The sequence below is a fragment of the Elaeis guineensis genome, chromosome 6 (assembly GCF_000442705.2).
Source record: "Elaeis guineensis isolate ETL-2024a chromosome 6, EG11, whole genome shotgun sequence".
NCBI lineage: Eukaryota > Viridiplantae > Streptophyta > Magnoliopsida > Arecales > Arecaceae > Elaeis > Elaeis guineensis.
Window position 1 is genome coordinate 4,711,218 of NC_025998.2, and position 14,134 is coordinate 4,725,351.

Sequence of the window (14,134 nt, forward strand, 5' to 3'; positions counted from 1 at the left end):
AATACCCGTCACATGTCCAAGAAACATCAATTTATGTCTTTTGGAACTTGCACTTGCAGATTCCGTATGTCGGCCTCAACTTTGCTGTCTATGAATCCTTAAAGGATTGGTTAGTCAAATCCAATCCACTGGGTCTTGTAGAAGACTCAGAGTTGAGTGTGGTGACAAGGCTTGCTTGTGGAGCTGTTGCCGGAACTATTGGCCAGACTGTTGCTACCCTCTTGATGTCATTCGGAGAAGAATGCAGATGGTGGGTTGGAACCATGCTGCTTCCATTGTGGCAGGCCAAGGGGAAGCAAAGCGCCATTGGAATATACTGGAATGGTTGATGCATTTAGGAAGACAGTGCGTAGTGAAGGCTTTGGGGCACTGTACAAGGGCCTTGTTCCCAATTCAGTAAAGGTTAGTATTTTATAATTCTCTCCAGCTCAACAAAAGGTATGAGGCTGTCGCTGCCCATCAAACCATGAGGCTCCTTGCTTGAAGAATCAACATTACATTTACAGTACATGTTTTGTTCTGAATGTAACTCCATTATACTTTGTTTCAGGTCGTGCCATCCATTGCAATTGCATTTGTGACATACGAGGTTGTGAAGGATGTTCTTGGAGTAGAAATGAGAATATCAGATTGAAGCCAAAAAAAAGGGGGCCCGACTGTTATTTTGCTAGGGGCATCGACTGCTATTTTTGTAGGTGGATGGTAGAAGATAGGAAATGTGTTCAGTATTAAGGCCTCAACCCATGTTGATATCCAACCAACACTTCAGAACCTGTTGCCAGACATCTAGCTTTGACCTCCTCAACTTAAAGAATAAATTGGCTATAGGGCAGGGAGAATTTGTGTAGCTTCCGTGATATCTGTCAACTCTATATTTAGATTGTATCATGTTCGGTTGCTGTTTAATATTCTGCTTGTCCATGTAGCATGGCCATCTAGCATTTTGCTTCTTTTGACAGAGCCTTCCGATTAATCCTGAAGAAAGCCAAGTTACCAATAAAATAAAAATGCTGGCCTTTTTGTTGTTCTGTTTTCTGTTTTGGTAGAATATTGTTTCTTTATCATACAATAATCAAATAAATAAAGAACATTGATATGTATGTAGTGCAGGCATGATAATTTGGGAGGCATTCAAATCCCTTTTATTTTTAATTTTTAGTGCTTGGTTGATGCATGAATTGTGTGTGGTTGATATTTTCTAATTTCAGTAGGATTTCAATGACCGGGGCTCTTAAAGACATCAATTCCACTTTTTCAATATTCTGGTAATTGACCTTATGACTGATGGATTCTGAAAACTTAATGGTCTAATGTCACTGGTTTTGAATCCATAATATCCATGGGGATTGTGATAACCTTTCAATTAAAACGGGTGGGATTTTGAAGATTTTGATGCACTGCGTTAAATTGCTTTTGGAAATCATAGGTGCCGATAAGCTAACCCAATTCGTTGTGTCAGGAGGTAAGCTGCAAGGTTTGATTTTTTCCTAGCTAGTCAGAACAAGGGTTCCAGGTAGAGTAAGGTAAAGCTGTCAGTTAAGCTCGGGATAGGAAACAAGGGGAGGAGAGGAATCAAAGGTAGGACAGAACAAAGAAATCAAAGAAGGCAAGATCGGGACGAGATGCTACCTTTTTGGTGATTTTTAGTGGTCTGTATTGTTTCAGGTGTTTAGGTTACATTTCTCCCTGCAAGATTTCATGATAATGGAGTCATGCCAAAACTTCTCAACCTTATTCAAACTTTCCAATGATTCAACAGCCCTATTGATACCATGTTTTACACTATCAGATAGGAAAAGGATTCCGCCAACATCTCTCCAAATGAGGATTCAGATGAAGCAAGATTTCATATGATCCTATCTGCTTATCTGATAAGTTGGAGTTCTTTTTCTAAATAATACAAAAAAAAAATTATTTATATAAATAATATAAAATCTAATATATTTATAAAATAATACAAAAGAAAAAAACATCATTTTGAATAGCGTTTTCTCCCTGCCACGTCACTCCTTTTTTTACATGTTGGCATCGTCCGCAAAAAAAAAAAAAAAAAATGCTATTTGAAATGATATTTTTAAAAGCGTCATTTTGAATGGCGTTTTTAAAAGCGCTATTTTGAATGGCGTTTTTAAAAACGTAATTCAAAATGACGTTTTCTATTTTTTTTCAAAAAAAAATGAAAAAAAATGAAAAGAAAGTGAATAAAATAAATTTTAAAATTTTAAATTAATAAATAAATTAAAATTTTAATTTTGAATGAAATTTAAAATATAAAAATTTGAATTCGTAATTCAAATAAAAAAGATAATTTTAGATGATTTTTTTCAAATTAATTTTTTTAAAAAATTGTCTAAACAAAAATCTTAAAAATTTAAAAAATTAAAAATATCATAGAAAAAGAAAAAAAGAAATGCGAAAGAAATAAAAATTATAAATTTGAATTTTAAAAAATAAAAATTTAAATTTAATTCAAAAACATCATTTCAAATTCTTGCCAAAAATGTTCAAAAAAAAATTAAAAAAATAAAAAGTGTCATTAAAAAATCAAAATTTTAAAAAAATCGAAAAAAATAAGAATTATAATTTAAAATTTAAAAGAAATAAATTTTTAAAATTAATTGAAATAAAAATATCATTTCAAATTACTTTCTCAAATTCAAATTAATTTATTTAAAAAATATTTGAAAGAAATAAAAAAATAGCCTAAAAAAATTTCATAAAAATAGAAAGAAATGAAAAAAATAGAAAAATTATATAATTATAAATTTGAATTAAAAAAATTAAATTTTTAATTTGAATTAAATTTTGATAAAAAAATAAATGTCATAAAAAAGTGAAAAAATGAGGAAAAAAATGTGAAAAAAAAGAAATTTATAAATTAAACTTAAAAAAAAATAATAATTTTAACTTTAATTTAAATAAAAAATATCATTTCAAATTACGTTGTCCATTTCAAATTATTTTTTTAAAAAATTATCTCAAGAAAAGAAAAAAAATATTGTAAAAAAATAAAAAATATCCTAAAAAAGAAAAAAAAGGAAAAAATAGAATTGAAAAAAATAGAAATTATAATTCTAATTGAAAAATAAAATTTTTAATTTTTAATTTTAAGAAATAAAAATTATAATTATAATTGAAAAAAATATCATTTTTAATAACTAAATTAATTTAAATATAATTATTTAAAAATATTTTAAATAAAAAAAAAATGTAATTGAATGCCAAAAAGATAAAAATGGAAGAAAACTAAAATTAAAATTTAAAATTATAAAAATTTTAAATTAAATTTTAAAAAAATTCATAAAAGAAGTAAATAAAAGAGAAAAAAATGGTAATAAAATAGAAATTATAATTATAAATTAAAAAAAAATAACTTTAATTTAAATTAAAAATTATCATTCAAATTACTATCCTCATTATTTAATTAAATTTATTTATTAAAAAATCATAAAAAATAATTAAAAAAATTAAAAAAAAATTAAAAAAATCAAAAAAAAGAAAAGAAAAAAAAGAGGAGAAAATGCCAAAGGGAATGGCGTTTTCTCCTTCCCCCTTCTTCTCTCCTTCTCCCTTCTCCCTTCTCCCTTCTCCCATTCTCCCTCTTCTCCCTTCTCCGGCGTCTCTCCGGTGGCACAGCGGCGAGCTCTCGGCGGCGGTGAGCTGCCTCCTCTCTCTCGCTCTCCTCTCTCTCTCTCCCTCTTCCTCTCTCTCTTCCTCTTTTTCGTTGGCCGACGGCGAGCCGCGTGCTGGCGATGGGCCGCGTGCCCCGACGGTGGGCCGTGCGCCCCGACGGCGGGCCCCGACCCCCTCCTCTCCCTCTTCCTCTCTCTCTCTTCCTCTCTCTCTCCCTTTTCCTTGGCCGTCGGCCACAGACGGCCGGCGGTGGGCTGCATGCCCCGACCCCCTCCTCTCCCTCTTCCTCTCTCTCTCTTCCTCTCTCTCTCCCTTTTCCTTGGCCGCCGGCCATCTGTGGCCGGCGGTGGGCCGCGTGCCCCGACGGTGGGCCCCGACCCCCTCCTCTCCCTCTTCCTCTCTCTCTCTCTCTTCCTCTCTCTCTCTCCCTTTTCCTTGGACGCCGGCCACAGACGGCCGACGGCAGGCCGCGTGCCCCGACGGCGGGCCCCAACCCCCTCCTCTCCCTCTTCCTCTCTCTCTCCCTTTTCCTTGGCCGCCGGCCACAGACGGCTGGCGGCGGGCCGCGAACCCCTCCTCTCCCTCTTCTTCTCTCTCTCTCTTCCTCTCTCTCTCCCTTTTCCTTGGCCGCCGGCCACAAACGGCCGACAGCGGGCCCCGGCCCCCTCCTCTCCCTCTTCCTCTCTCTCTCTCTTCCTCTCTCTCTCCCTCTTTTTCCTTGGCCGCCGGCGACAGACGGCCGCGGCGGGATGCGCGCCCTGGCGGCGGGCCCCGGCCCCCTCCTCTCCCTCTTCCTCTCTCTCTCTTCCTCTCTCTCTCCCTTTTCCTTGGCCATCGGCCACAGACGGCCGACGGCGGGCCCCGCGCCCCGGCCCCCTCCTCTCTCTCTTCCTCTCTCTCTCCTTTTCCTTGGCCATCGACCACAGACGGTCGGCGGCCGGCCGCGCGCCCGGCGGCCGGCGCGCGCCCGGCGGTGGGCCCCGCACCCCGACGGTGGGCCCTGGCCCCCTCCTCTCCCTCTTCCTCTCTCTCTCTTCCTCTCTCTCTCCCTTTTTTTCCTTGGCCGCCGGCGATAGACGGCCGGCGGCTGGCCGCGCGCCCCGGCCCCCTCCTCTCCCTCTTCCTCTCTCTCTCTCTTTCCTCTCTCTCTCCCTCTTTTTCCTTGGCCGTCGATGATAGACGGCCGACGGTGGGCCCCGACAATGGCGGCGGCAGCGGGCCCGACGGCGGCGGCCCATGCAGTCGCGGGCCCGTCGGGGGGGGGCTGCGGGCCCCACCGGGGCCCGACGCGGCCCCTGTGGCAAGCCCCGGCCCTCCCCTTCTCCGGCGGGCCGGGCCCCTGTGGGGGTCGGGCGGCGGGCCCCATCTGGGGGGCCGGGGCGGCGGGCCCCACCGTGGCGCGCGGTGGCCCCTGTGGCGGGCCCCGACCCTCCCCTTCTCCGGCGGTGGGATACGGCAGGTCCCACGCGATGGGCCGTGATGGCGGCGGGCCCCATCGGGCTCCGGCGGTCGCTCTGTGATGGTTCCCGACGGTGGCTCCGTGACGGCCCCCGCGACGGATCGTCTATTTCAATCTTTTTATTTTTTTATTTTATTATTTTATTATTTTTATTTTTATCTTATTAGATTCAGATGTATTTTAAAATTCAATTCGATCATATTTTAAAATTTTTAAAATATATTGCATTTCATGAAAACGTAGATCCATCAATTGATCAATGTAGAATATTCTATGTTATCCATATAAAATATATATTTAAATATATATTTTTGTACGGATATCATAAAATATATATTGGTCAATTGATTGTCCAGTTTGGACAGTTTGAGAATTACATTTAATTCTATAGATAATTACATTATTCGAATGATATGCGGAGGGTTCGAGAGAAATTTCGGACAGTATTTTTCTTTAGTTCTCCTCACACATTTTGAGTCGTGTGGGGAGAACTAAGGAAAAATACTGTCGAAATTTCTTTCGGTCCTTTTTGCATATCGTTTGATTAATATAATTAATCTATAGAATTAATACAATTTTCGAATGGGATAAGATCTATCTGTACCTATTTGTTGATGATATGATGCATGTATCATGTAAATCTTTTGAAACGATAAAATAATTAATAATATTAAATATTTTGATTTTGATTTTATCGTAGATTTCTCTGAGAAAATGGTCAGTACTCGAGTTCGTGTACTATTGTATTATGATGGCATGATACAGAATGATGAAACTGGTGTGCAGTACAGTCACCCTGTAAATCGGATGATTAGAGTATCTTCATCATTATCACGTCAAGAATTATTGGATCATTTATACAGCAGTATTCCTGTAGACAAAGAAAAATATGAAATAAAATTGAAATGAAAATCTCCTAATCTGTCGGAACAGTTAATGCAGAGTAAATATATCTTGGTTCCAATTGATGACGATGAAGATGTCGAAGAAATGCTGACTTTTCCTTTGAAATATTAAGAATGTCGATTTTTAGAATTATATATTGAAAAGGAAGATGTACCAAACTTTGGATATCATAGTCAGCTTTTAACTCAACGGACAATAATGTTGGGCCTTCCTCACCTTTCGTAACTCCTATGGTGCAAACCGATAGTGTTGAGGCCATTTTTGCAGAACAACATTCCACTACTGTCGGTCCTAGTTGTCCAATTATTCCAAGTCCTATGGTGACTTCTCTTATGTCTTCTGCTATGTGACTTCTCCTTTGCTAGAAGTAGTGGTAAGTGCGGGAAACGACACTCATATAGGAAACGATGATTGGGTAGTCGGTGGAATAAATGCTGATAGTCTAGGCTTTGAGTCAGATGAAAATGGAGATGAAGACTGTTGGATGGATGAGGACAGTAGCAGTAATGATGATGATGGTGAAGATGAGAATGATGATGAAGATGTTCAGGCTAATATTAATGTGGAAGAACCTTAACCTCGTTTGCACGAACCTCATAATATTTTAACGATATAAATTTAGATGATGGTGGTTGTGTTAGTGCTGGTCGAAGATTGAACTCTGACAATCAGTTTTGGGACTCCTCGATGACTGAATTTTCTAAAGTCTAATGTTTGAGAGTAAAGATTATGTAAGGAGAGCTGTTGATCTTTATCACATTATGAAGCATCGGACATACAATGTAGTTCAATCGCATTCGAAATTATGGTCTGTACGATGCACATCATCAGATAATATTCAACATTGTAAATGGAGGTTTCGTGCTGCATTGTTGAAAAAACATGGATATTTTCAAATCACAAAATATGAGGGTCCTCACACTTGTTTATTTACGGGATTGAGTCGAGACCACAAACATGTCAGTGGAAGGATGATTAGCACATTAGTCCGACATATTGTTGAGAAAGATCCCGGTGTTAAAGTTGAAGCTATTATGGCAGTCGTTAATGATCAATTTCAATATACAGTGTCATACAGGAAAGCATGGTGTGGAAAGCAGAAGGCATTAGTTGATATTTATGGAGAATGGGAGCTGTCTTATACTAAATTACCTTATTATATGGCTGCACTTCAACATGCAAATCCCGATACAGTTGTTTCATGAATTTTTTTTCAAGCTGTGAATTCAATGTCGAGTTTTAAATTATATTTTTGGCTTTCAAACCATCTATCCAAGATTTTACGCACTATCGTCCTGTAATCAGCATTAATGGCACGCACTTGTATGGAAAATTTAAAGGTAAGATGTTAATTGCAACAGGAATTGATGCAGAGAATGGATATTTCATTAGCATATGCAATTGTGGATGAAAAGACGACTGCAAGTTGGAGTTGGTTTCTTTTCCAGCTCAGAAACATATCGTTAAAGATAGAAATGGAATATGCTTAATTTCTGACAGGCATCCAGGTATATTAAATGCCATCGCAGATGAGTCTATTGGATGGAGTCCACCACGTGCCTATCATCGATACTGTTTAAGACATATCTACAGTAATTTCAATACTCATTTAAAAAATGTGCAGCTGAAAAGAGCAGTATGGCAAGCAGGAAGCGCTCATCAAGTTCGCAAGTTCAACTTTATCATGGGTAGGATCAGAACAGTGAATGAAGAGGCTTGGAGCTGGTTGTCCGAGATAGAAAAGAGAAGTGGACGTTGGCACATGATGATTGCCTGCGCTATGGTGTCTTAACTACAAATTTGTCGAGATTTTTAACAGTATTTTACAAGGAGCTAGAAATGTGCCAATTACAACTTGTGTTCCAATGACATTTTATCGTCTTGTGAAATACTTCAATACGAGGTATGTTCAAGCCTTGAGATATGTAGAGGAGAATCCAAATAATCTTTTTACTCCTTATGTTGCAATTAAGATTGCTGATGATCAAGTTAAAGCTAACCAGCATCGAGTAACAGCATTCAACCTTCAAAGAGGTATATATGAAGTGCTTACGAGGAGAGCAAGCGGAGGGTTACGAGGTGGAGAAAATTCTTATACTGTTATTTTAGCTGAAAGAAAATATTCTTATAGAAAGTGGAGCATGTACAAATATCCATATTCACATGTTTTAGCTGTGTCAAGAAATTGCTGTACATTTTAGTAATTTTGTGGATGATGCATATACAATTACAGCATATATGAATGCTTGGAGTGGTGATTTTAATCCATTACCACATGAAGATTATTGGATGCATATACGTATGTTCAAATATATTCCTGATCATCATCGTTTGAGACCCAAGCAGAAAGGTAGATCAAAATCAATGAGACTACGAAATGAGATGGATGATAGACAAATAAGAAGTAAGAACCACTGTGGCATTTGTAGGAACAGGGTCATGACCGCCGTCGCTGTCCTAGGATACTTCAACATACTTCAACTTCAAACAGTGGACGAAATTAAAGGCTTCGAAGATTTATTTTCATCATTATTTTATGTATTTCTGTGAGATTGTATTTGAATTTACGTATTTAATATCCTGAGATGAACTGAATTTTGTGTTTAAGTGTATTGTGTGACAATATTGTGTTTAAATTTTTTTTTTAAAAATATATTGTGCCTTATTTTTTAATACATCTGTGATAATATCGTTATTTTAGATTCATTAGCGTATTATGACTTACGATCCACGGTATCTCGATTTTCGAGACAACAGTATTCTTACATTGTAGGAGCACCATCGATCACAGACTATTTTAAATGGCGACGTAAGCATTACAATCCTATTTACAATTTAAATTTTTATTTTAAAATCATGTACGTTATCTAATTATTATATTTTATTGCAGGAGCCCAGACACCTTCGTCTACGACGATCCGATGCTGACTTCTGGAGGATAGAGGACATCCCACATAGAGTGTTAGATTATTTATGATATCTGGGATTTTATGGAGTCTATCGGATTGGTCGTATACAGATGGATGTTGGTCTTATTACTGCTTTGCTTGAGAGATGGTGTCCAGAGACACAAAATTTCATCTTCCATTTGGTGAGGCGACCATCACTTTACAGGATGTCAGCATCCTTACTGGACTACCAGTTGATGACGATCCAGTTACCGGAGTTGATCCCATGCTTACCATTCCGGAGTGGCAGGCTTTGTGCTTGCGATTGCTAGGGTTTGAGCCCGACACATATTTTTTCGATCATTCACGACTCAGATTGAGTGTTTGGATGATCGTTATCGATATTTTCATATTGCGGATGATGCACTAGAGGAGATGGTGCAGCAGTATGTTAGGGGTCAGGTGCTGCGTTGTTAGGTGGTGTTTGTTACCCGATACTTTATCGAATAAGATGAAGTTGATGTTTTTGCCATTATTAGAAGATTTAGACTTCGCTCGTCGACTCAGTTAGGACAGTGCAGTACTAGCTTACCTATACAGAGCTATGTGTCGGGGTTCTTATGCTGATCAGAGCGAGATTGATGGTTATCTTATATTATTATAGATATGTGAATTAAAAATTTTTATTTTTAATATTTAATTATATTTTATATTGGGTATATCATCTATTTAATTTTTAAAATTTGCAGATTTGGGTATGGGAGCGTATACCGACTATCAGTCCATTACGACGACAGTTGCTCGAGATGCCATCAAAGTAGCAAGATCCTGATGTTCCATTCAGACTAGACGGACCATTAGGATATAGGTATCGAAATGTTATTTTTTTTATTTCAAATTTACTATTTTAAATTCGATAAAATTTATTTAACATTAATACATTGTGAAACAGATGGAACGTTACATTCAACGTTCATACGTATCGACGAGAGTGGCACGGGTTTATAGGTGCCAGTTGGATACATTAGTTGATACATATAGACGGATAAATTTTAAATTTTTTATAAATATTATTTTATAGTATTCATAATCTATTAAAATTTTAGCTTATTAATTTTTTTTATTTTAACTATATCAGTTTTTGTGTGAGCCATATACAGATGAGATATTGGCTATACTGCCGCAGATGTGTATAGTTGGACACGACATATGGACTGCTAGGGTGCCACTTATTTATTTTGATATGGTAGAGTGGCATCTTTCCGATCGTGTCCTGCAGCAGTTTGGTCAGATTCAGGGTATCCCAGAGTAGTTTGATACTAGTCAGGGACTTTATCGTATTGATCGACGAGGGAGAGCTCGTATTGACTGGCGTATCAGACATGTAGAGTACATTGATATTTGGGATGCACGTCGAGATCACATTGTTCATGGTGATCCTATTTTAAGAGCCGTTCATATACCGATGACTACATGGCTTGGTTTTTTAGCATTACGATGCAAGTCATTGGACAGTCTCGGTATGCAGTTCCTGGATACGAGGACGAGAGTTCTACTGTGCGTCTTTTGGTAAGATTACGAAAATTACTTTATGTTATTTGTGTGATATTTTTTTTTATATTTTACACTATACTGACTGTTTTATTTTTATTTTGTAGACTGATTCTATGTGGATCTCATGTTGGACGCTCGTCGTGCTTTATCTACGACTGATGAGGACGAACGGATTCGGATACTGCAGGAGATAAAGAAAACAAGTTTCGAAACATTGGTGGCGATTGGTGTTGATCCATATAGCTATGTGCCTTGGTATGGAGCAGCTCCGGCGCCAGATATGAGATATACGCCGTCACCATATGTTTCACATATGCATCACCGCATATTCCGCAGATGTCATCATTAGATGCTGCACAGATGCCACCGCCTTTTGATCCACAGATGGCAGCGCCTTCTTCTTCCTACATCCCCCAGATGACATCATCGGGTACCAGTTGGCCACATGAGTATGATACTTTCTTTTCAGGTCCATCCGTGTATCCAGATGAGAGGGTTGAACGGGTCTCTCAGTCCGTAGATGATCCGACAGCATCAGTTATTCCTGAGCAGTATGATCAGCAGATCTCCTCCATTGATATAGGGGAGGAGCCATCACAGCAGGAGCAGCTGGCGAGGACCTTCCTGAGAAGGTCCAAGCGACCACGGGCACCGCGATGTCCTTGTGGGATTTAGTCTTTGTTATATTTGTACTTAGTATTTTTTACATTTTTATTGTACTATTTTTTATACGTTTGATATTTTTATTCTATTTAATAATATTAAATATTATTTTATTTTATATTATTTAATTTCAAGTGATCGGATATTATGCTTTGTGCATATGGATACACATACTTGAATGTGTCTCAGAACATTAGGAGAGAAAAAGTTATGCTAAAAGGACTATAAAAATTATAACGTAAATAATAATATATCAAATGTTGCTTTTTGAATTAATTTTGATGATTACAAAGCATTTGAGGGATTACTAATGATTTTGGCTTGAAAAAAGATTTATTGTATTTCAGGGATAAAATCGTAATTTTATCAGATCTGATTCGGAAGCCTCAAGAGCAAGAATAAAAGATGTGTAATCTATTGGAGGTAATTTCAATATTTTTGGAAGTGTATTTTGTAAGAAAAATAGGTTTATATTTTTGAATCGATCCCATGAATCGACTCATGGCTAAAAGGACTGAACGGCACGTAAAATTTTTGGATGGTACACTCTGTGAGTCGACCCCATGAGTCGACCCTTTGGCTTCTTTATGGTAATTTTTATTTTTTAAATTTATTATTTTTTTTGATATTTTTTTTAATTTTAATTTTAAATGAGAAAAGTAAGTGAAATGATATTTTTTATTTCAATTAAAATTAGATTTTTTTTTAAATTCAAAATTATTTTTTATATTTTTTTACCGACCCTCTGATGCCAGCGGCCAACGAAAAAGAAGGAGAGAGAGAGAGGAAGAGGGAGAGCGAGGAGGTAGCTCACTGCCGTGCCGCTGTGCCGCGGAGAGACGTCGGAGAAGGGAAGAAGAGGGAGAAGGAGAGAAGAAGGGAGGGGGGAAGGAGAAAACGCCATTCCCTTTGGCGTTTTCTCTTTTTTTTCTCTTTTTTTTTAATTTTTTTTATTTTTTTTTTAAATTTTTTTAATTATTTTTTTAATAAATAAATTTAATTAAAATTTATTTATTAAATTTTTTAATGAGGAGAGTAATTTAAATGATAATTTTTAATTTAAATTAAAGTTAAATTTTTTATTTATTTATAATTATAATTTCTATTTTATTATCATTTTTTCTCTTTTATTTACTTCTTTTATGACATTTTTTTTAAATTCAATTTAAAATTTTTATAATTTTAAATTTTAATTTTAGTTTTCTTCTATTTTTATCTTTTTGGCATTCAATTATGTATTTTTTTCTGTTATTTTTAATATTTTTTAAATAATTATATTTAAATTAATTTAGTTATTTAAAATGATATTTTTTATTTCAATTATAATTAAATTTTTATTTCTTAAAATTGAAAATTATAAATTTTGTTTTTCAATTAGAATTACAATTTCTATTTTTTTCAATTCTATTTTTTTCTTTTTTTTTTAAGATATTTTTTATTTTTTTACAATATTTTTTTCTTTTCTTGAGATAATTTTTTTAAAAAATAATTTGAAATGGACAACGTAATTTAAAATAATATTTTTTATTTGAATTAAAATTAAAATTCTTATTTTTTTAAAATTTAATTTATAAATTTTTTTTTCATATTTTTTTCTCATTTTTTCACTTTTTTATGACATTTATTTTTTTTATCAAAATTTAATTCAAATTAAAATTTATTTTTTTTAATTCAAATTTATAATTATATAATTTTTCTATTTTTTTCATTTCTTTCTGTTTTTATGAAATTTTTTTAGGCTATTTTTTTTATTTCTTTCGAATATTTTTTAAATAAATTAATTTGAATTTGAGAAAGTAATTTGAAATGATATTTTTATTTCAATTAATTTTAAAAATTTTATTTTTTTTAAATTTCAAATTATAATTCTTATTTTTTTAATTTTTTTAAAATTTTAATTTTTTAATGACACTTTTTATTTTTTTTATTTTTTATTTTTTTGAACATTTTGGCAAGAATTTGAAATGATGTTTTAGAATTAAATTTAAAATTTTTATTTTTTTTAATTCAAATTTATAATTTTTATTTCTTTCGCATTTCTTTCTTTTTTTTTCTATGATATTTTTAATTTTTTAAATTTTTGTTTAGATATTTTTTAAAAAAAATAATTTGAAAAAAAATCATCTAAATTATCTTTTTTTATTTAAGTTACAAATTCAAATTTTTATATTTTAAATTTTATTCAAAATTAAAATTTAATTTATTTATTAATTTAAAATTTAAAATTTATTTTTTTATATTTTTTTTGAATTTTTTTTTGAGAGAAAAAATAGAAAATGCTATTTTGAATGACGTTTTTAAAAATATCATTCTAAATGATATTTTTAAAAATATCATTTTAAATGATTTTTTTTTTTTTCGGACAATGCCAATGTAAAAAAAGAGGTGCCGTAAAGAAAACGTCATTCAAAATGATATTTTTCTTTTTATATTATTTTTATAAATAAATTAATTTTATATTATTTATATAAATATTTTTTTTATATTATTTAAGAAAAGAGCTCTGATAAGTTGCATATAAATATCTATTTGGACATTAAACCCGTCATTCTCCCTAGAACTTTCCTCCTTGACATCGCGCCCTAGCATGTGCGATGCCATATGTAAGTTAATGGGCACGTTTTTTTTTGCTAAGTGGTCAATGGCCATGTTTGGTGAGGATGCAGACTGTCCATTCAGCATTCACATCGAAAAACCCACGCACTAATCTGAAAGCGGATTTTTTTTTTTTTTTTTTTGCAGTCAAAGCATAATTAATTTCAAAAGGTGGCTGTACCGGAGGTACAGGACGAGATTGTCCAGTTTTTATGGTCGAGTCCCTGAAAGCATCTCAGCTGTTGCCATAGATGAAGTAGCTTACAAATTACGAGTACCTATACTGACATTTAGATGTGTACCAACTGCATCGAGTGTAATGGACTGAGAATCAAACAGGAAGCCATAAGAATCACGGTTTTGTGTTGAACAGTTGAAAAGGGAGAACTCTATATTTGCTGAACGAAACTGCAAAAAAAAAAAAAAAAAAAAAAAA

The 14,134-nt window shown here is 34.9% G+C and overlaps 1 protein-coding gene across 1 annotated transcript; it reads left to right on the forward strand.

Moving 5' to 3' along the window:
• Window positions 1-229: 229 nt before the first annotated feature.
• LOC140858659 (mitochondrial adenine nucleotide transporter ADNT1-like) lies at window positions 230-1,104 on the forward strand (the record flags this gene model as incomplete). Its single annotated transcript, XM_073259967.1, is given in 2 exon segments — window positions 230-402; window positions 551-1,104. A coding segment is annotated over 1 exon segment (171 nt), but the record flags the coding sequence as incomplete, so codon positions are not given.
• Between the last annotated feature and the right edge of the window lie 13,030 nt (window positions 1,105-14,134).